Here is a 24,019-nt window from a genome sequence, read left to right as displayed (position 1 = left end):
ATCACATCACATGCCCTCCTTAATCCCCATCACCATGTTACCCCATCCTTCCACACTCCTTTTCCGCAACCCTTAATTTGTTTCCTGGAGTCAAGAGTCTCTCATGGTTTATCTCCCGCTCTGAGTTCTTCCCATTCAATTTTCCCTCCCTTGCCCTATTGTCCTCTGCTCTTTTTCTTGTATTCCACATATGACTGAAACCTATGATAATTGTCTTCCTCTGATTGGCTTATTTCACTCAGCATAATCCCCTCCAGTTCCAACCATGTCGATGCAAATGTTGGATATTTATCCTTTCTGATGGCTGAGAGTATTCCATTGTATATACGAACCACATCTTCTTTATCCATTCACCTGTTGAAGGACACCTCGGTTCCTTCCACAGTTTGGCTATTGTGGACATTGCTGCTATGAACATCGGGGTGTAGGTACCCCTTCTTCTCACTACATTTGTATCTTTGATGTATACCCAGTAGTGGTATACTGGGTCACAGGGTAGCTGGGTCACAGGGTAGCTCTATTTTTAACTTCTTCAGGAAACTCCATGCTGTTTTCCAGAGTGGCTGTACCAGCTTGCATTCCCACCAACAGTGTAAGAAGGTTCCCCTTTCTCCACATCCACATCAACACCTGTTGTTTCTTGTCTATTTAATCCTAGCCATTTTAACTGGTGTAAGGTGGTATCTGTTTGTGGTTTTGATTTGGATTTCCCTAAAGGCAAGTGACGTGGAGAATTTTTTCATGTATTTGTGTGTCTTCTTTGGGGAAGTGTCTGTTCTTGTCTTCTGCCCATTTCCTGACTGCATTATTTGTTTTTTCTTATTGGAAACAGTTTTGCAAATAGTCTTTCCCTTGTTGAGGAGCCTGTGAAAAGTGAAACAATGCAATGCAAAACTGTGAAAGTGAACAATGCAACACCACCATCTCAATGGCAACTTTAAAACCCAGATGCTATTCAGCTGTAATACCTGGGATCAGTTAAACATTCCTGGCTTAATTTGCCCCATTAATAAAAAGGAGCCAAAAATATATGAGAAGGCAGAAGGATAGACCTGAAGATGAAGTGAGAGTCCTTTCCTGTCAATCCTATGAATTTTTATACCATATCTTCCCTCATTAAATCAAGGGTTTCAGCAAATAATAGTTGAGTGCCTTTTTTTAGTAAATGGTGCTGGGAAGACTGGATATCTACATGCAAAAGAATGAAGTTAGACCCGTACCTTACACCATATACAAAAATTAGCTCAAGATGAATCAAAGACCTAAGCACAAGAGTTAAAACTACAAATTCTGAGAAGAAAACTTAGGGAGAACTTCCTGACATTGGTTTGGCAATGATTTCTTGGATGTGACACCAAGAAGACAGGTGACAAAGGAAAAAACATAAACTGGACTTCATCAAATTTAAAACTTTCAGGTATGAAAAGACACTATCAAGAGTGAAGAGGCAACCCTCAGAATGGGCAAAAATATTTGCAAGTCATTTATCTGGTAAAAGAATAGTATCCAGAATATATAAAGAACATGTCCAATTCAATGACAAATTTTTAAATGAGCAAAAGACTTGTATGGACATTTCTCCAAAAAAGATATACAAATGGCCCAAAAGATGTTCAACATCACTAATCATTAGAGTCATACAAATCAAAACCACAATGAGGAAACCACTTCACACCTATATGAATGGCCATCAAAAAAAAAAAAAAAACAGAAGTGAAAATAACAAGTGTTGGCATGGATATGGAAAAATTGAAACCTTTGTGCATTGCTGGTAGTAATGTAGATAGTGCAGCCACTGTGAAAACAGCAAGTGGTTCCTCAAAAAGTTAAACATGGATTTGCCATATGATCCAGCAATTCCACGCCTAGGTGTATACCCAATAGAATTGAAACAGGGACTTGAATAAATATTTAGTACATTGATTTTCATAACAGCATTGTTCACAGCAACCAAGATATAGAAACAACCTAAATGTCCATCAACAGTTGAATGGATAGAGAAAATGTATCTACATACAATAGAATACTACTCGGTCTTTCAAAAAAGAGGAAGTCCAGCCATATGCAACAACATGCATAAACCTAGAGAACATTATGCTGAGTGAAATAAGCCAGTTGTGGAAGGACAAATATTGCATGATTCCATGCATATGGAATCATTTAACACAGTCAAACTCAGAGCAGCAGAGGTCAAAGAGGTTGCTGCCTCTGTTCTCCTCTAGGATTTTGATGGATTCTTACACTGTTGGTGGGAATGCAAGCTAGTACAGCTACTCTGGAAAACAGCACGGAGGTTCCTGAAGAAGCTAAAAATAGCTTCTTGTGACCCTGTGACCCAGCTATGCATTACTGGGTATTTACTTCAAAGATACAAATGTAGTCATCCAAAGGGGCACATGCACCCCAATGTTCATAGCAGCAAAGTGCACCAATAACCAAACTGTGGAACGAGCCCAAATATCCATCAACAGATGAATGGATAAAGAAGATGTGAGATATCTAGATAGATAGATAGATAGATAGATAGATAGATAGATAGATAGATATTCATATATATATATATATATATGTATGAATATTAACTCAGCTATCAGAAAGGATGAAATATTACCATTTACATCAACCTGGATAGATCTGGATGATATTATGCTGAGTGAAAAAGTCAATCAGAGAGATTTCACAATTCATAATATAAGAAATTTCACAATTTCACAATATAAGGAATATAGGAAACGGTGGTGAGGATCATACAGGAAAGGAGGGAAAAACAATGGGAAGAAATCAGAGAGGTAGACAAACCAGGAGAGACTCTTAATTATGGGAAAGAAACTGAGGACTGCTGGTGGGGACGTAGGTGGAGGGATGGGGTAATTGGGTGATGGGCATTAAGGAGGGCACATGATGTGATAAGCACATATAACATAAGGGTGTTATATGCAACTGATGAATTACTGAACTCTACATCTGAAACTAATGATGTACTATATGTTGGCTATTTGAATTTAAATAAAAATTAATTAATTAATTAACTGAAAATCCAAAGAAACAAATTTCCTAAAAGCCTTGAATTAGAAAGAGTTCAGATACTCATCCCATTACAAGAAAAAATGCACTTGTCATTGCTATTGATATCTTTTTTAAATTTTTGTCTTCCACTATTATGCTTTATATAAGGATAAAGATATGTTGAGAAAAAGAAAAAGACACAATGTTCTTTTGCACAATTTCCAGAATAGTTCATGGGTTTTGAAGAAGAGATGAGTGCATACAGCTGAGACCATCTTCCCCAATAGGATTCAAAGGATGAACCGTACAGTGTCTACCAAGCATCTTGGTCTTCACGAACAATCCGGCAGGTGCGCCACAGGGAAGCAGGCAGGCTACTTTCCTTTCAACTTCTATGAGCTTTCCCAAATTTCTTGGGTGATTTATCCTTCTCACTGTATATCTAAGTAAGGTTGAGGAGAAAATATTCTTTGAGGTTTGATTCAGCATCAGGCAAAGTGAGATTCAGAGCCTAGAGCTGTCTTACCTTCTTTGAACTCCGTTACCCAAAAAACCTTTTAGCCAAAATGCATCCTCTTTTTGTTTTCTGCCTCTGCTGCTGCCAAAAGGTATGGGAGACCCATGGCAGGTGGTGATGTTCAGACTTGTGCTACTTTGTTCTTATGGTCATGTGCACAGGGCTGTGATGAATGCACTTTCCCTTCCTCGAAGGTTAGACCAGTAGTATGTGAAGAAGGGGGCAGAGAAAGAAATCTGAGAAGTATTTTCTCTCTCCTCTATTGATGTTCATGACAAAAAAGGAATTTTTTGTGGTTGTTGTTGATCTTAGCTGAAGCGTTACAGCTCTCCCAGATGATATCCACACCCATACACAAAAGTAAATATTAAAATGTCCACTTGAACTGAAGGACCAAGATTGTGTGCCATGTGGGTTATGCTTCACAATTCTACTCTACACCCATTCCCTTATGTGTTAATCTAGTTAATGTGGCTTCAGATCTACATTTCAAATTAATATATTTTTTAAGTTTTTATTTATTTGACAGACAGAGATCACAAGTAGGCAGGGGGGTGGGGGAGAAGCAGGCTCCCCGCTGAGCAGAGAACCCGATGTGGGGCTCGATCCCAGGACTGTGAGATCATGACCTGAATTGAAGGCAGAGGCTTTAACCGACTGAGTCATCCAGGCGCCCAGAAATCACATTTAAAATACTGGTATTGTCTCTCCCCCGGGTTTTACTGAGATGTAATTGACATGTAACACTGTGTAGGTTTACGGTATGCCATGTGATGATTTCATGCACATATGTGCTGTGACATGTTCACCCCAATGAGGTTGGTTAACACACCCTTCACCTCACATAAATACCATTTTGTTGTTGTTGGGTTTTTATGGCACGAAGATTTACTCTCATAGCAACTTTCATGCATACGATACAGCACTGTTAACTATAGTCATCATGAGGTTCATCAGATCCAGAACTTACTCAGCTTATGTTGGAAAGTTTGTATCCTTTGACCTATATCTCCTCATTTTCCCAACCTCCAGCCTCTGGTAAACATCAATCTACTCTCTGTTTCCATAAGTTTGACTTTTTGGATTGCACATAAAAATAAGGTCCTACAGCATTTGTCTTTTTCTGTCTGACTTATTTCACTTAGCATGATAACTTCTAGATTCATCCATGTGCTTACAGAAAGTGAGATTTTTTTCCCTTTTTATGGCAGAATAATATTCCTGTGTGTGTGCGTGCTACATTTTCTTTATCCATCCATCTATCCATAAACACTTAGGTTCTTTCCATGTTTGGACTATTGTGATTAATGCTGCAATAAATATGGGAATGTAGATAACTCTTAAATATCCCGATTTCATTTTCTTTAGATGAAATACCCAAAAGTGGAATTGCTGGTTCACACAGTAGTTCTATTTTTAATCTTTTGAGGAACCTCCCTACTGTTTTCCATTGTGGTTGTACCAGTTTATGTTCCCACCAACAGTGCACAAGGATTCCCTTTTCTCCACAACCTTACCAACGTTTGTTTTCTCTTTCCTTCTTGAGAGTAGCCATTCTAACAACTGTAAGGCAGCATCTCATTGTGATTTTGATATGTATTTCCCTTATGGTTACTCACATTGAGCATCGCTATGAACCTATTTTCACATATCTGTTGTCCATTTGTATGTTTTCTTTCTTTTCTTTTTAAGACTTTTTCTTTAATTTATTTGACAGACAGAGATCACAAGTAGGCAGAGAGGCAGGCAGAGAGAGGAGGAAGCAGGCTCCCTGCTGAGCAGAGAGCCCGATGCAGGGCTCAATCCCAGGACCCTGAGATCATGACCTGAGCTGAAGGCAGAGGCTTTAACCCCTTGAGCCACCCAAGCGCCCCCCATTTGTATGTTTTCTTTGGGAAAATACCTATTCAGGTCCTCTACCCATTTTTAATCAAATTATTTGTTTTATTGCTATCAAGTTGTATGAATTTTTTATATATTTTGGATACTAACCCCTTATCAGATACATGGTTTGTCAGTAGTTTCTCCCATCCATAGGGTGCCTTCTCATTTTGCTGATCATTTCTTTTGCTATGCAGAAGCTTTTACGTCTGATGTAGGCTCACTTGTTGATTTTTTGCTTTTTGCCTTTGCTTCTGGTGTCAAAGGCTCTGGCTGTCATTGTGTGCCTTGGGGCTACAGAGTCTCTTGGTGAGCACGTGCACAGTAGTAAAGGCCAGTGACAAGAGTCAGGCTGTGAGAGTGTAAGTGCACAGATAGAGGGGCTAGCCTTGACTGCACACATGGCAGTGAGGATCAGCTGTGGGGGCCTAAGCTAGAATTTTGCACTCACTCAGCCAGGGAGACCTGGGTTGGCTGCTGGTACAGAGAAGGCAGGAATGAAGAAGTGGGAGGACCTCGGGTGGCTGACATCTGCAAACTAGAAAACCCATTGGGTGAAAACCAGTGAAATCTGGATGGGATCCACAGCTATGCTGGCTGTTGGTTTCTTCAGTAGTGAAAACTGCTAGATTCCTTTGCAGAGCAGGTCACTGAGAACCACAGTTTCTTTCACTGTGTAGCTAATTCTGGTAGCCCCTACTCTTCTTCCTTGTTCATAGGCATCTCTGGGTGGGTAAAACCAAGTGAGTCCATTGTGCCTTGCCCTGGAAGACTGAAGACACTGGTCATCCACTCCAATTTCCCATTTCTTGGTGAGGGGAACTTTTTCTAGGTGGGAAGCTCCCTCTCGAAACTGAACAGTACCAGCATGAGGGATGGCATGATGCAAGGAAAATGAAGCTGTTTTTCCTTCCCTACTTGTGGGACTGTTCTCAGATTTTTTTGTTGTTCCACTGTTGCTAAAGTGGATTTTGTGTGCTCTCCCAGGGCTGTTTTGTTCATGGATAGTTGCCTAATTATTGGTCTTTGTGGGGTCTCCTACACTGCTGTCTTGGTGACACCTGTTTTTGAGATACTAAATGATGAGACAAATATAGCACATTGGTCTCTTGATGTATTGAGTTAAATGGATCAATTCAAAGTCTGGAGGTCCACTTTCTTCATCTTTTCTATATCATTTTTGATAGATTGAGACCAAAGTATAACAGCTGAAAACGTATTCCAAACCCAGTGCCTTTAAAAAAAAAAAAAAAAATGCACACTTAGAAGCTGAAGGGGATAAAAAGAAAAAAGTTCCCAAGTTACCAACTGGATTTTATTTCTCAGCGTTCTCTAAAGATACAGAACCAACAGGAGATATATATAAATATATATACATCTATATACATCTATATCTATATCTATATATATATATATATATATATAGTGATTTTTCCTTTTTCCTTTTTTCACCCATTTTTTAAATTTTTTCTGACATTTTTAAAAATTTTACTTAATTTTTTCAGTGTTCCAAGATTCATTGTTTATGCACTACACCCAGTGCTCCATGCAATACATGCCCTCCTTAATACCAACCACCAGGGTCTCCCAACCCCCCATTCCCCTCCCCTCCAAAACCCTCAGTTTGTTTTTCAGAGTCCACAGTATCTCATGGTTCATCTCCCCCTCTGATTTCCCCCAACTCACTTCTCTTCTCCTTCACCCAATGTCCTACATGTTATTTCTTATACTCCACAAGTAAGTGAAGCCATATGATAATTGACTCTCTCTACTGACTTATTTCATTCAGGATAATCTCCTACGGAGAATTTTCTTAAGCCACTTCATGGTGGTCTGTGGCAGTGAAACTATCACCATAGTCTATAATGTATATTTAAAATTTGTTAAAAGGGTTGATCTTATGTAAGCATTCTTATCACAAAATAATAATAATAAATAAAGATGATGGGAAACTTTTGAAGGTGATCTGTTTATGACATGAAAGGAGATTTATCATAAGTAATTGGCTTATGTGGATCCTTACATGGAGGCTAAAACAATCCAGAAGACCCAGGAAAAGCAGGGGGGTAATTCAGTTTGAAGCCTGAGAACCAAGTCCAAATATAGAAGAAAACTGCTGTCCCAGGTCAAGCAGTCAGGCAGAGGAGGGGAGAATGAATTCTCCCCTCCTCTGCCTATTGTTCTATTCAAGCCTTCAAAGAATTGGATGATGTCCATTCATTTGGGGGAGGGCAACTTGCTTTCTAGGGCCCATTGATTCAAACGCAAATATCTTCTGGAAGAATCCTCACAGATATGCCAGTAATAATGTTTAGCCAAATATCTGGGCCCCCTGTGACCCAGTCAAAATTGATGCATAAAATCAGCCTTCAGAGGATCTAATTCCTAAAAGATTACGTGTAGTCTATTTTCAAAATGAGACAAATCAAGAACAAGACTAGGATGTCCACTCTTGCCACTTTTATTCAACATAGTACTGGAAGTCCTAGACCAAAAGAAGAAGAAATAAAAGACACCCAAATTGATAAGGAAGAAGTAACACTGTCACTATTTGCAAATGACATAATATTGTACCGAGAAAACCTTAAAGACTCAAAAAAAATTAGAACAAATAAATAAATCTGGTAAAGCTACAGGATGCAAAATTAATATACAGAAATCTGTAGTGCTTCTATACACTAGTAATGAAGTAGCAGAAAGAGAAATTAAGAAAACAATCCCATTTATAATTGCAATAAAAATAATAAAATACCTAGGAATAAATTTGGCCAAGGAGGTGAAACACCTGTGCTCTGAAAATTAATAGACATTGATGAAAGAGATTGAAAATAAAAACAAATAGAAAGGGGGGGACAAGATGGCGGGGAAGTAGGAGGAGGCGCCTTTTCAACCTGTACCCTAAAGTGAGCTGATTACCTACCAAAGAACTCCGATCACCCATGAAATCAGCCTGAGATCAGAATTATACACATCTGGATCTCTACAGGGGCAGAAGATGCCAGTGGGCAGGTAAAGCGGAGTGGGAAAGGCGGACTGATATCGGAAGATAAACAAAAGGGGGAGGGAGCCACCAGAGGCGACCGGTTGGAAAGTAATACCCCTAATACCAGCGAGAGTGCCCTGCGTTTGGGGACCAGCATTAACTTGGAGACTGGTTGAAAGCACTCCAAAAGAGCAAAAGATGGCGGGGGAAATTGTGGGAATCGGGGCGGTTAGAGACAGGGGCTTAAGTCCCCGGTCCCTGGACAGCCTCCCCTGGCGCTGAGCCTGAGAGAGTGCGGTGGAGAAACCAGGTCTTGGTCCCTGAGCCACCAGCACGCCTGAGATTGCGTGGGTTCTGGCCCCTGTGAGGGGATGGGACCCACGCGGACGGCAGAACGCGCGAGCCCTGCTACAGAGCCTGAGATACGCGCACCCCTCATCCTCCCCTGAGAGAGGTACAAAGGCCCAGCCTGCGCTCTTTGACACGCGCCATTGTTTCAGAGCCTAAGATGGGCACCCCAAACTCTCCCCTGAGAGAGGTGCGCGAAGGCCCAGCCTGGTGCTTTTGGACCTGCGCCCCGTTCTCAGAGTCTGAGATGCGCGCGCGACCCACGGCCTCCCCTGAAAGAGGTGCGTGCAAGCCGGGCGCTCTTAGACCCAGAAAGACCAGGCACTCCCAGCCCGGGCCCCCTGGGAAAATCTCAGTGTGTGATCGCTGCTTGGAACCTCTCTGGTGGTCTGGAGCTGCCCAAACAGCTGCCGCTGCTTTGGTTTTGGGTACAAGCAGAAGATCCTGCGTCCCCAGGGACTGCGACTCGGAACCTGCTCTGCCAGTGGCCAAGGGGGGATTTATATGGGCTCTGCAACACCCACAGAACAGACTGAGGCTTCTCTCTGAGAGGGAGGTCAGGGTGCAGTTTGCTTTCCTCTAAACCTACAGAAACCATCAAAAGCGGTCAAGGCGAGAGGGAGAAAAAAAAGGTGAACAAACATAAAAACCTCCAGAGAACAAATGCCTGAAAAAACCGGTTTCCTAAGAGCCCACCCCCTTGAGAGGGACTGGAGGACTTAACTCAGGGAACATCATTGACTGAAAACCCACGTGGCAGGCCCCTCCCCCAGAAAACCAACCAGGAAAGAAAAAAAAAAAAAAAAGACTACAAAAGAACCACCACCACTACTTCAGACAACTTTTATTTTTAATTTGTTCCACTATTCTGGCTCATTTTTTTTTTTAGACAGATAATTTTTTAACCTATTTACCATCACAGAGAGCTGTCCAGTACATCAAATTCCATAATAACCTTCTAACCTGAACTTTTTGATACATACACCTGTGTTTTTCTTTTGCATTTCTATTTTTTTGAAAATTTTTTATAATTTTAGTTTAGTTTAGTCTAGTTTATTCCTTTTTTTTTTTTCAGAAATGTACCAATTTATTACATAGATTCTCATGAAAATGAAAATAGTATCTCAAAAAGGATACTAGACCACTGATCTCCACCTGCAGAATTGGGTGAGGATAGAGGGCAGGCAGTGTGAGTTCCTTGGCTCACATGGGGCTAGTAGGGAAGGTATGATAACAGAACCAACCTAAAAATGGCTGATGTTACCTTAAGGAGCCTGATTTGGGCAGGGGGCGAGGGGTGTCTCTGAAGACCCAACCACTCCTAGAATGCTCAATAAGGACACCTCTCCAAAGCTACTAAGCAGGCACTTGGCATTTCAGGATTTTGTCCTATGGCTGCTTAAGAGTATGCCTTCCAGACCCGGCACCCTTTATGGTTCAAAAGTAATAACTGGGGAAGGCTGGGTGGCAGCAAGGCAGCCACAGCCACTAGAAAAGCTCACTCCTAACACGTGCCCTGGGCTCAGGGCCCTGGTTCCTGTCTAGTCCCAGGGGATATTTATATTTAATATATATTTATATAAATACACAGAGAAATAGAAAATATAAAATCTGAGGGCTTGTGGGAGGAAGGTGGGGAACTTGGCAGGAAGCCAGAACTGGAGAGGTCTGCTCAGGCCAACTTGACCTCCTCCTTGACCCCTTTGGCTTCTTGCTTCTCCTCCTTGGTTTTCTCCTCTTCTATGACTTCTTTCTTCTCTTCTGGGTCTTTCTCTTTTTCATCCTCAGTTTTGACTCTCTTGGCTTTTTTGAAGTTGGAAGAGTTCTTGCGACCGCCTTCCCCCTCCTCATCAGAGTCCGAGAACTCTTTCTCGCAGGCAATTCGTTTGTCAGAAGAACAGATCGAGATGCGCTTGTCAGGATCTTCTTCATCCTCGTCACCACTCTCCTCAGGAATGATGTCCTCAGGAATGACCTGCATTTGGACCCCCGGGTGCATGGGACAGCATTCTCAGGTTCTCAAACAGTCGCTGTTTGATCTTCTCCAGGTATTCATTGGTATTCTGGTTGGTCATATTGGAAGGACTGATGTGAAGTTTGAAATCTGGTCTAAAGTATTCGAAGTAGTCGTTGTATGGAAGCTCATTCGGGATCTCTGTGTCCAAGGCCACTGCTGTTTCATACGTCCAGCAGCGGGCCACGTTACGGATGGTGTAGCCGCCTCCTCCCAGCATCAGCATAGGCAGGTTGAAGCTCTTCACAAACTCCACATACTTGGCGTGCCCTTTGATGGTCAGATTGAAGCAACCTAACCGATCCCCAGACAGGGAGTCGGAACCACACTGTAAGACAACCGCACTGGGCTGGAACATCTCCATCACTTTAGATATGACCGGCTTGAAAATGGCCTCATAGGACTCATCATCAATCCCATCTCGGAGAGGGTAGTTAACAGCATAATACTTGCCTTTGCCAGCCCCAATATCCCGTAGGTCCCCAGTTCCTGGGAAGTACTCTCCGTATTTATGAAAGGACACAGTCATGACCCGGTCTGTGGTATAGAAGGCCTCTTCCACGCCATCGCCGTGGTGAATATCAATGTCAATATACAGCACCCTCTGGTGATACTTCAGCAGTTCCAGGATGGCCAAGACGATATCATTGACGTAACAGAAGCCAGATGCCTCAGACTTCTTTGCATGGTGCAGGCCTCCGGCCCAATTCACAGCGATGTCCGTCTGTTGCTTATTAAGTTTCACAGCACTCGCCACAGAGCCACCAGTAGATAACTGACAGAACTCAAACAGGCCATCAAATACCGGACAGTCCTCACCGACGTTGAATCTCTGCATCTGCTTGCTGTACTCGGACATGTTATCTGGGCGGATGGAGCGCAAGAATTTAATGTAGTCGTCACTGTGGTACTTGGTCATCTCCTCAGCATTGGCTTTGTGAGGGCGATAGATTTCCATTTTTCGGTAGAGACCATAGTTAAGTAGCAAATTGTGAGTCATACGGATTCGATGAGGCTTCATTGGATGGCCTTGTCCGTAATAGTAGTTTCCAACATCTCCGTCGTAGTAGTAAACAGACTTTCCTCCTGGTGCGCTGAGTCTGCGCCATCTTGCTCACCTCCCGTCCCTCCCGTCAGTCGGTCGGTCCGGCCTCCCGCCCGCGGCTCAGCTCAGCGTCCGATCCAAGGGGGAGGGGGTGGCTAGTTTATTCCTTTTTTATTTTTATTTTCTAATATTCATATAGAGTTAAACTTCAAAGTAATCCCCTTTCCCCAATCAATACTACCCCTATTGGTAAACCAATTTTTAATCCCCCTTTAGCCTAGGAAAGTTGAGTCCTTTAACAAATATATCAAGATACATCCAGGAAGAATCAAAACAAGCTTTCTCGCCCACAATGAGAATTTATAACCACTCTCCCATCTTTTCTTCCACCATTGTTTCTGTGTTTTTGTGTTTTTCCTGATAGTATATAAATCTTACACTTGGGGTTCTTTTTGACAAGGTTCTTCCTTTATTTGCATATATTTTTTTTTCTCTTGTTATATACTTTTATCAGTATTTTTGTTTGTCTGTTTTTGTTTGTATATCTCATAAATCTTATCTTGGGGCATTTGGGCTGAACCTTCTCTTTCATCTTCCCTTTCTTTCCTGTCTTGCTCCCTCTCTCTCTCTCTTTTCTTTCTTTTTCCTTTCTTTTTTCTCTCGTTTGGGTGGGGAATCCTGATTGCTCAGAAGTGTTCCAGGGTGCACCCAGACTGCACCACGGTCGATACAACCAGCTACATCTGTTCAGTCAACTCTCACCAAAATGACTAGGAGGAGGAATGCCCAACAGAAGAAAAATACAGAGGATGGGCCTTCTGCAACAGAGCTAACGGCTATCAACATAGACAATATGTCAGAAAGAGAATTCAGGCTAACAATTATCCAGGCAATAGCTAGGTTGGAGAAAGCCATGGATGACCAAACGGAATTGATTAGGGCTGAGCTGAAAGCGACCAGACAGGATGTTCACAATGTTAGGGCAGAGCTGAAAGCTACCAGGGCTGAAGTTCACAATGCTCTCAATGAGTTCCAATCTAATCTAAATTCTCTCAAAGCTAGGGTAACTGAGACAGAAGATAGAATTAGTGATCTGGAGGACAAACAGATAGAGAGAAAGGATCAAAATGAAGCCTGGAACAAACAGCTTAGAAACCATGAAAACAGAATCAGGAAAATAAATGATGCCATGAAACGTTCCAACGTCAGAATTATTGGAATACCTGAAGGGGAGAAGAAGGAAATAAGTCTAGAAGATATAGTGGAACAAGTTCTTCATGAAAATTTTCCCAATCTCACGAATGGAACCAGCGTTCATGTACTAGAGGCTGAACGGTCTCCACCCAAGATTATAGATTCCAGAAAAACATCAAGGCACCTGATAGTCAAATTGAGGAATCATAATTGTAGGTATAATCTCTTGAAAGCCACTAGGACAAAGAGGCTCCTTACTTACAGAGGAAAGCCCATCAGAATAACGTCAGACCTGTCCACAGAGACCTGGCAAGCAAGAAAGGGCTGGCAAGATATATTCAGGGCACTAAATAAGAAGAACATGCAGCCAAGAATACTTTATCCAGCAAGACTGACATTCAAAATGGATGGAGAGATAGTTTCCAAGACCAGCAAGGCTTAAAAGACTATGCAACCACCAAGCCGACACTACAGGAAATATTAAGGGGGGGGTTCTATAAAAGAGGAAAAATCCTAAGAATAGCATTGAACAGAAATATAGAGACAATCTACAGAAAGAAAGACTTCAAAGGTAACACGATGTCAATAAAAACGTATCTATCAATAATCACTTTCAATGTGAATGGCCTAAATGCGCCCATAAAACGGCACAGGGTTGCAGATTGGATAAAACGACAGGACCCATCCATATGTTGTCTACAAGAGACCCATTTTGAACCTAAAGATACACCCAGACTGAAAGTGAAGGGATGGAGAAGCATCTTTCATGCCAATGGGCCACAAAAGAAGGCTGGGGTAGCAATTCTCATAACAGATAAATTAGATTTTAAACTAAGGACTGTAGTCAGAGATACAGAAGGACACTACATCATTCTTAAAGGGACTATCCACCAAGATGATCTAACAATTGTAAATATCTATGCCCCCAATATGGGAGCAGCCAATTACATAAGAAAACTGTTAATCAAGATAAAGAGTCATATTGATATGAATACATTAATAGTAGGAGATCTTAAAACTCCTCTCTCAGAAATAGACAGATCATCGAAGCAGAAAATCAATAAAGAAACAAGAGCATTGAATGACACATTGGACCAGAAGGACCTCATAGATATATACAGAACATTCCACCCTAAAACAACAGGATACTCATTCTTCTCAAGTGCACATGGAAGCTTCTCAAGAATAGACCACATACTGGGTCACAAATCAGGACTCAACCGATACCAAAAGACTGAGATTATTCCGTGCACATTCTCAGATCAATGCTTTGAAACTGGAGCTCAATCACAAGGAAAAGTTCAGAAGGAACTCAAACACCTGGAAGCTAAAGGCCACCTTGCTTAAGAATGTTTGGATCAACCAGAAGATCAAAGAAGAACTGAAACAATTCATGGAAACCAATGAGAATGAAGACACTTCGGTCCAAAACCTATGGGATACAGCAAAGGCGGTCCTAAGGGGGAAATACATAGCCATCCAAGCCTCCCTCAAAAAATTGAAAAATCCAGAACACAGCAGCTGTCTCTACACCTTAAAGAACTGGAGAATCAACAACAAATCAAACCAACTCCACACATAAGAAGGGAAATCATCAAGATTAGAGCTGAGATCAATGAGGTAGAAACCAGAGATACAGTAGAACATATCAATGAAACTAGAAGCTGGTTTTTTGAAAGAATCAATAAGATCGATAAACCATTGGCCACACTAATCCAAAAGAAAAGAGAGAAAGCCCAAATTCATAAAATTATGAATGAAAAGGGAGAGATCACAACTAACACCAAGGAAGTAGAAACAATCATCCGAAGTTATTATCAACAGTTATATGCCAATAAGCTAAGCAACCTAGATGAAATGGATGCATTCCTGGAAAACTATAAACTCCCAAAATTGACCAGGAAGAAATCGACAACCTAAAGAGACTGATATCTAGTAACGAGATTGAAGCAGTGATCAAAAACCTCCCAAAAAACAAGAGCCCAGGACCTGACGGATTCCCTGGGGAATTCTACCAAACTTTCAAAGAAGAAATAACACCTATTCTCCTGAAGCTGTTTCAAAAAAATTGAAGCAGAAGGAAAACTTCCAGACTCTTTCTATGAAGCCAGCATTACCCTGATCCCCAAACCAGCCAAAGACCCTACCAAAAAGGAGAATTTCAGACAAATATCACTGATGAATATGGATGCTAAGATTCTCAACAAGATCCTAACAAACAGAATCCAACAGCACATTAAAAAGATTATCCACCATAACCAGGTGGGATTCATTCCTGGGCTACAAGTATGGTCCAACATCCACAAATCAATCAATGTGATAGAACAAATTAATAAGAGAAGAGAGAAGAACCACATGGTCCTCTCAATTGATGCAGAAAAAGCATTTGACAAAATCCATCATCTGTTCCTGATTAAAATTCTTCAAAGTATAGGGATAGAGATAACATTCCTGAACTACATCAAATCTATCTATGAAAAACCCACAGCAAATATCATCCTCAATGGGAAAAAGCTTGCAGCCTTCCCGTTGAGATCAGGAACACAACAAGGATGCCCACTCTCACCACTCTTGTTCAACATAGTATTAGAAGTCCTAGCAACAGCAATCAGACAACAAAGAGAAATAAAGGGTATCCAAATTGGCAATGAAGAAGTCAAACTCTCTCTCTTCGCAGATGACATGATTCTTTATATGGAAAACCCAAGACTCCACCCCCAAATTACTAGAACTCATACAGCAATTCAGTAACGTGGCAGGATACAAAGTCAATGTATCAGTGGGTTTCTTATACACCAACAATGAAAATACAGAAAGGGAAATTAGAGAATCGATTCCATTTACTATAGCACCAAGAACCATAAGATACCTGGGAATAAACCTAACCAAAGAGGTAAAGGATCTGTACTCGAGGAGCTACAGAACACTCATGAAAGAAATTGAAGAAGACACAACAAGATGGAAGACCATTCCATGCTCTTGGATCAGAAGAATAAACATTCTTAAAATGTCTATACTGCCTAGAGCAATTTATACTTTTAATGCCATTCCAATCAAAATTCCACCGGTATTCTTCAAAGAGCTGGAGCAAATAATACAAATATTTGTATGGAACCAGAAGAGACCCCGAATCGCTAAGGAAATGTTAAAAACAAAAATAAAACTGGGGGCATCACGTTACCTGATTTCAAGCTTTACTACAAAGCTGTGATCACCAAGACAGCATGGTACTGGCATAAAAACAGACACATAGACCGGTGGAACAGAATAGAGAGCCCAGATATGGACCCTCAACTCTATGGTCAGTTAATCTTCGACAAAACAGGAAAAAATGTACAGCGGAAAAAAGAGAGTCTCTTCAAAAAATGGTGCTGGGAAAACTGGGCAGCTATATGTAGAAGAATGAAACTCGACCATTCTCTTACATCGTACACAAAGATAAACTCAAAATGGATAAAAGACCTCAACGTGAGACAGGAATCCATCAGAATCCTAGAGGAGAACATAGACAGTAATCTCTTCGATATCAGCCACAGCAACTTCTTTCAAGATATGTCTCCAAAGACAAAGGAAACAAAAGCCAAAATAAACTTTTGGGACTTCATCAAAATCAAAAGCTTCTGCACGGCAAAAGAAACAGTCAACAAAACAAAGAGGCAACCCACGGAATGGGAGAAGATATTTGCAAATGACAGTACAGACAAAAGATTGATATCCAGGATCTATAAAGAACTCCTCAAACTCAGCACACACAAAACAGATAATCATATCAAAAAATGGGCAGAAAATATGAACAGACACTTCTCCAATGAAGACATACAAATGGCTATCAGACACATGAAAAAATGCTCAATATCACTAGCCATCAGGGAGATTCAAATGAAAACCACATTGAGATATCACCTTACACCAGTTAGAATGGCCAAAATTAGCAAGACAGGAAACAACATGTGTTGGAGGGGATGTGGAGAAAGGGGAACCCTCTTACACTGTTGGTGGGAATGCAAGTTGGTGCAGCCTCTTTGGAGAACAGTGTGGAGATTCCTCAAGAAATTAAAAATAAAACTTCCCTATGACCCTGAAATTGCACTACTGGGTATTTACCCCAAAGATATAGATGTAGTGAAAAGAAGGGCCATCTGTACCCCAATGTTTATAGCAGCAATGGCCACAGTTGCCAAACTGTGGAAAGAACCAAGATGCCCTTCAAAGGACTAATGGATAAGGAAGATATGGTCCATATACACTATGGAGTTTTATGCCTCCATCAGAAAGGGTGAATACCCAACTTTTGTAGCAACATGGATGGGACTGGAAGAGATTATGCTGAGTGAAATAAGTCAAGCAGAGAGAGTCAATTATCATATGGTTTCACTTATTTGTGGAGCATAGCACATAGCATGGAGGACATGGGGAGTTAGGAGAAGGCAGTTGGGGGAAATTGGAAGGAGAGATGAACAATGAGAGACTATGGACTCTGAAAAACAATCTGAAGGGTTTGAAGAGGTGGGGGGGTAGAGGTTGGGGGAACCAGGTGGTGGGTATTAGAGAGGGCACTGACGGATCACTGGGTATGATACAAAAACAATGAATACTGTTATGCTGAAAATAAATTAAAAAAATGTTTATAAAAAAAAATGGAAAAGGGGCGCCTGGGTGGCTCAGTGGGTTAAGCCGCTGCCTTCGGCTCGGGTCATGATCTCGGAGTCCTGGGATCGAGCCCCGCATGGGCTCTCTGCTCAGCGGGGAGCCTGCTTCCTCCTCTCTCTCTGCCTGCCTCTCTGCCTGCTTGTGATCTCTCTGTCAAGTAAATAGATAAAATCTTAAAAAAAAAAATGGAAAGATATACCATGCTTATGGATTGGAAGAATTAATATTGTTAAATGTCCATACTACCCAAAGAAATCTAGAGATTGAATGCAATCTCTATCAAAATACCAATAGCAGGGGTGCCTGGGTGGCTCAGTGGGTTAAGCCGCTGCCTTCGGCTCAGGTCATGATCCCAGGTCCTGGGTTCGAGCCCCACGTCGGGCTTTCTGCTCAGCAGGAAGCCTGCTTCCTCCTCTCTCTCTGCCTGCCTCTCTGCTTACTTGTGATTTCTCTCTGTCAAATAAATAAATAAAATCTTTTAAAAAAAAAATACCAATAGCATTTTTCACAGAACTAGAACAAATAATAATAAATTTTGTTTGGAACCACAAAAGACCCTAAATAGTCAGTCTTGAGAAAGATAATCAAAGCTAGAGTTATCACAAACTTAGATTTCAAGATATAGACAAATCTGGGTACTCAAAACAGCAGGGTGATGGCACAAAAATAGACACAGAGATCAATGGAATAGGATAAAAAGCCCTACACTTACATGGTTAGTTAATCTATGACAAAGAAGGCAAGAATATACAATGGGAAAAGACAGTCTCTTCAACAAAGGCATTGGGAAAACTGGACAGCCACAGGAAAAGAATGAAACTGGATCACTTTCTCATACCATGAACAAAAAGTGAATTCAAAATGGATTAAAGACCTAAATGTGAGACCTGAAACCATAAAACTCCTAGAAGAAAACACGGGCACTAATTTACTTGACATCGGCCATGGAAACATTTTTCTAGATATGTTTCCTCAAGCAAGGGAAACAAAAACAAAAAGGAACTATTGAGACTACACCAAAATATAAAGCTTTTGAACAGTCAAGGAAACTATCAACAAAACAAAAAGGCAACCTACGAAGTGGGAGAAGACATTTGCAAATGATATATTCAATAAGAGATTAATATCCAAAATATATGAAGAATTTATGCAACTCAACACACACACAAAAACAAGTAATCTGATTAAAATGGGCAAAGAACCTGAATAGACATTTTTCCAAAGAAGACATACAAGACAACAGATGGCCAACAGTCACATGAAAATATGCTCACTATCATTCATCATCATGGAAATGCAAATCAAAACAACAGAGAGATGTCTCCTCACACCTCACACCTATTCTAGTGAGAATAGCTAGAATCAAAAAGACAAGAAAGAACAAGTGTTGACAAGGATGTAGAGAAGAAGGAACCCTCATTCACTGTTGGTGGGAAGGCAAATAATTGGTGCAGCCAATGAAGAAAACAGTATGGAGTTGCCTCAGAAAATTAAAAATAGAAATAACATGCAATCTAAAAATTCCAGTGCTGGCTATTAACCCAAAGAAAAGGAAAACACTAATTCAAAAAGATATGTGCTCCCTTATGTTTATTGCAGCATTTCTATAATAGCCAAGGTATGGAAACAATCCAAGCATCCATCAATAAATGAATGGATAAAAAGGAAGTGCTACATATACACAACAGAATTTTACTCAGCCATAAAAAACAAGGACATTTTGTGGCGCCTGGGTGGCTCAGTGGGTTAAAGCCTCTGCCTTCAGCTCAGGTCGTGATCCCAGGGTCCTGGGATGGAGCCCCATCCATCCCAGGGCTCTCTGCTCAGCGGGGAGCCTGCTTCCCCTCCTCTCTCTCTGCCTGCCTCTCTGCCTACTTGTGATCTCTGTCTGTCAAATAAATAAATAAAATCTTTTTTTTTTAAAAAAGGACATTTTGCCATTTGTGACAACATAAATGGACTTAGAAGGCATTATGCTAAGTGAAATAGGTCAGGGAAAGACAAATGCCATATGACTACATGTGGAATCAAAAAAACAAATCAAAAAACAGACTCAAATACAGAGAACAAATTGGTGGATGCCAGAAAGGAGGTGGGTGGGGGATGGGCAAGATAGATAAAGGCGATTAAGAGGTACAAACTTCCAGTTTTAAAATAAAGAAGTCACAGAGCTATAAAGGACAGCACAGAGAATATAGTCAATAATACTGGAATAATGTTGCATGGTGACAGATGATGGCTACACTTACCTTGGTGATCCCTGAGTAAGGTATAGAATTGTCAAATCACTGTGTCATACACCTGAAACTAATACAACAGTGTATGTCAACTACGCTTCACTAATAAAAATAAAAAATAAAAAGAATGAGACCTGTCAATGAGATAAGTAAACACTCTTGGCACAGAACCTGACACACATTAGATAATTAATAAATGTTTTTACTTAATGTATTTATTAATATATGCAAGTGGAAATTCACCATAATGCCATTCCTTCCAGTGCCTTCTCACATTAATCAGAAAGTGATCCCCTAAAACACACTAAAATCTCATTTTACTTGCATCCACTGAAGCAACTGAACTTATATCAAATACTGTGCGTGTATCAAAGGCCATCCATTTATGTGCAGCATGTGGCCACTCACCAAGTAAAAGGTGGAAGGCATGTTGGCAGCTCCCACCACTACCAAAATGGCACCCTCACTCTCTAGCATGTTCCCCACTTATATGTTTTTTAAGTTGAAGGCTTTTCCTGACTTAGAGCTTGTAAGAAGCCAGGAAAAGGTTGATTTCTTCAGCCTGTTGACATAACCTGGCACACAGTAGGAGTTAGTGAAAATGTGTTGCCCTCTTGAGAGGGAGAAGTTGATGGCCATTTTAATGTATACCTAAGGGAGGTCCCATGCAGAGAAGGGAAGGTATACCAATGAAAAAGCAGATGCCTCCAAAAGTATATTTCCCCAATTTCACTGTTTTGCTAAGAATCAGTCCTACGCCAACATCACAGTCACACACCTGTGAACTTTCTCTGGCCTAATATGTATTTTAGAATGGAGCATACAGTCTTGTGTGGAAATCACACCCCACATCTGGGATGCCCCTTTTGTTGCTTCTTAAATGAAATGGGGATGAGTCCCTCCATCTCCACAACCACAGGCCATGAGTCCCCATTCCCACCCATCACACTGCAGCCAAAGGGATCTTTTTGCAGCTCGGGTCTGATCATTTCATGCCTCACTCTTGGAGTAAAATCCACAAGTCCCTATGTGAGTCAGCAAGGCTCTCTGTGACCTAGTTGCTCTTGAGTTCTCCAACTTCCTCTCACACTCAGACCCCCTCCTTAGGCTGCAGCCATTCTGGCTTCCCTCAGCTCCTCAACCTATAATTATGACATACTTACTCTTTAAGCTTCCACATAAATGTTAGTTCCTCAGAGAAACCTTTTCTGACCACACCAAACTAGGTCAGAACCCTACTATACAATGTAACAGTAGCCTGTCCTGCTTTTTCCCACTTTCCAAAACCATAAGAAAAACATCAGTTAACTGTTATGGTTTATATCTACCTATACCCCAAGTTCTAATCCCCATGAAGGAGGGACCATGTCTATCTTATTTATTTCTATATTCCTGAACCTAGGGTTATGTCTGATACATAGTAGACAGTAAATGTTTGCTGAATTGATGAATAAGATTGTGGAATCTCCATGGAGACATTTTCCAAGTAATATTTCTAGCAGATATGAGATCATTAAAAGGTGGCAGTCAGCCTCTCTGCCTACTTGTGATCTCTGTCTGTCAAATGAAATGAATAAAATCTAAAAAAAAAAAAAAAAAGGTGGCAGTCAGATTCATAGTTATCTGTCTTCTGACCATAAAGTAAATGTCCTACAGGAAATGGAAGTAGGTAGTGGTTTTCATGACTGCAGAACAGAAAACAGCTTGAGATGGTCCTCGAAGAAAAATCCTTCAGAAATTAAATAGAGCTTCTGACCTTTGTAATCAAGGAATATTCCAGAAAGTTATATGTGGGATTCAGTTCAGCTCTACATCAGATCAAATTATTTCTAATAATTAATGCAAATCATTACATCTTTCTTTTATTCTCCAGTGTCTTGGTCCTCCACACTCTCTTAGGAAGTAGGTGAATGTATTCTAGGTGAACATTTCCCAGTTTACATCTCCTTTCCCCTCTATTTTTCCTTCCTGTCCTTCGCTATGTGTATTTTCTATGACAAACACCTAACCTGGATATGATTGAATGTTGAAAAAAGGTTTCTTTGGTCAAGACTGATTTCCACCCTACTACCCACAACCAAAGAATGTAACTGTCCTCACCCTGTAAACGAGAAGCTATTGTTTTATAATTATTCAAATGTAAAAGTTAGCTTAGCAGCTTGAATTTTTTTGAATTCATAGCTGAGAAAACACTCAGCAATACCCAGGACAAGTAAAAAATCAATTTTACATTTTATAGCATGTTATTATTTATAAAGCCCTTGGCATTCCATCTCTCTTGATCCTGGCTTTAATCAAAGCAAGGCAGAAATTTTTACTGACATGAAAACTAGGACAGAGAATTTCTGGCTGAAGGTCATAGAGCTAATAAAGAAGTTGCTGGAACCCAAAGCTACATATTTTTTTTTGCTCCAATATTTCTTTGTAATTATGAAATCTGGTTCATGTGCTAAGGAGAGAAGCCAAACCCAAAGAATGATCTGCAGGAACTTCTAAGTCAATGAGCTCAAGTCTTAGTCTACTTGGGAAAACTTCATCCCATTGAGAACTTTCTTCAGAGCCTCCTTCACTTCCTTGTTTCTCAAGCTGTAGATCATTGGGTTCAGCATAGGGATGACCACAGTATAAAATACTGACACAATCTTGTCTTCCCCAAGAGATTTGCCCATGTTACCTTTCAGGTATATGAATATGAGTGTCCCAAAGAAAAGAGCCACTGCAGTCATGTGAGAAGCACAGGTGGAGAAGGTCTTGGCTTTACCACCTGCTGTACGAATCTTCAGAATAGACTGAATGATGAAAAAGTAGGATATCAGAATCACTGAAATGCTGGTTGTAATGACTAAGAAAGCTAAGAGGTAGATGACTCGTTCCCTTGACGTGGTGTCACTACAGGCAAGCTTCAGCAGGGGTGGGAGGTCACAGAAGAAGAAGTCCACGTAGTTGGACTTACAGAAGGAAATTGAGAAGGTACACCCAGTGCGGATCACAGCATTGACCATGGCTCCAGCATAGGCCGCAGCCACCAGCCCCAGGCAGGTCTGTGGTGTCATGGCAGTGGCATAGAGAAGGGGGTTACACACAGCCACATAGCGGTCATAGGCCATCACAGCCAAAAGGAAACATTCAGTGCTAGCACAGAGGGTGAAGAAGAAGAACTGAGTGGCACAGCGCTCATAGGTGATGGCCGTCTTATCAGTACCCAAGGTCTCAAGAGACTGAGGGACGATTACAGAAGAGTAGCAAACATCCAGGAAGGAAAGATGGCGGAGGAAGAAGTACATGGGGGTTTGGAGACGAGAGTCTATCTGAATCAATACGATCATGCCCAGGTTGCCCACCATGGTAATGAAATAGAGGACCAGAAACCCAAAGAAGAGGCCCATCTGCAGCCCTGTCGGCAGCTGGAACCCCAGCAGAATGAATTCTGTCACCACAGTTACATTGTCCGCCATGAATCCTGGGTTGTCTACTGAAATAAAAAAAATAATAAAATCTTATTAAAGACCAGGTAAGGTGATGGATCATTCTCAGCAATGATAATATCTTGTAAATTTCTCAAGCCCTTTACATTTTTTTTAAAGATTTTATTTATTTATTTGACAGATAGAGATAGGCTGAGAGGCAGGCAGAGAGAGAGAGAGAGGAGGAAACAGGCTCCCCGCTGAGCAGAGAGCCCGATGCGGGGCTCGATCCCAGGACCCTGGGATCATGACCTGAGCCGAAGGCAGAGGCTTTAACCCACTGAGCCACCCAGGCGCCCCAAGCCCTTTACATTTTTTTGCAAACTTTATTTCATTTGATCTTTTGAAATCCTTTGAGCATATATTGTTAATCCCATTCTTGAGAGAATTATATGAGGGTCAAAGAGGTGAAGTGACTAGTTCATGATTTCATGGCAAAGAGGCAAATCTGGACCTAGAACTCTGATCCTTGGACATTTCCAAACTTCTGACAGGTGCCAAACTGGAAAGTTTCCTCAGCCTCACTACAGAGCCAGAAAAGATCCCTTCATTGGAGAAACCCTATTGGTATAATATTAAGTACATGGGCTTTGAAACAGACCTAAGGTCAAATCCCTTGAGACCTTGGACTAGTTAATTCATCTCTCTGAACCTCAGTCCCCTTGATGGCATAAGAGGCA

General features: G+C 41.1%; 2 protein-coding genes across 2 annotated transcripts; both read right to left on the bottom strand.

Annotated features, from left to right (window-relative positions):
• Nucleotides 1-10,292: 10,292 nt before the first annotated feature.
• Nucleotides 10,293-11,858, bottom strand: LOC125080019 (histone deacetylase 1-like). The gene is given in 3 exon segments (XM_047693798.1): nucleotides 10,293-10,728; nucleotides 10,730-11,821; nucleotides 11,823-11,858. Coding segments are annotated over 3 exon segments (1,449 nt in total). The 3' UTR covers nucleotides 10,293-10,407.
• Nucleotides 11,859-22,388: 10,530 nt separating this feature from the next.
• Nucleotides 22,389-23,330, bottom strand: LOC125079870 (olfactory receptor 9I1-like). Its single transcript, XM_047693596.1, has one exon. It carries the CDS (start codon nucleotides 23,328-23,330, stop codon nucleotides 22,389-22,391), a length of 942 nt encoding a protein of 313 aa, XP_047549552.1.
• Between the last annotated feature and the right edge of the window lie 689 nt (nucleotides 23,331-24,019).

Source organism: Lutra lutra, chromosome 10 (assembly GCF_902655055.1).
Source record: "Lutra lutra chromosome 10, mLutLut1.2, whole genome shotgun sequence".
Classification (NCBI taxonomy): Eukaryota; Metazoa; Chordata; class Mammalia; order Carnivora; family Mustelidae; genus Lutra; species Lutra lutra.
The sequence above is the reverse complement of the archived record's forward strand: the minus strand, read 5'-3'. Positions and strand labels throughout refer to the sequence as shown.

What these genes read in the sequence shown, in the direction of transcription:
- LOC125079870 (XM_047693596.1), bottom strand. Translation starts at nt 23,330, where the DNA reads ATGGCGGACAATGTAACTGTGGTGACAGAATTCATTCTGCTGGGGTTC.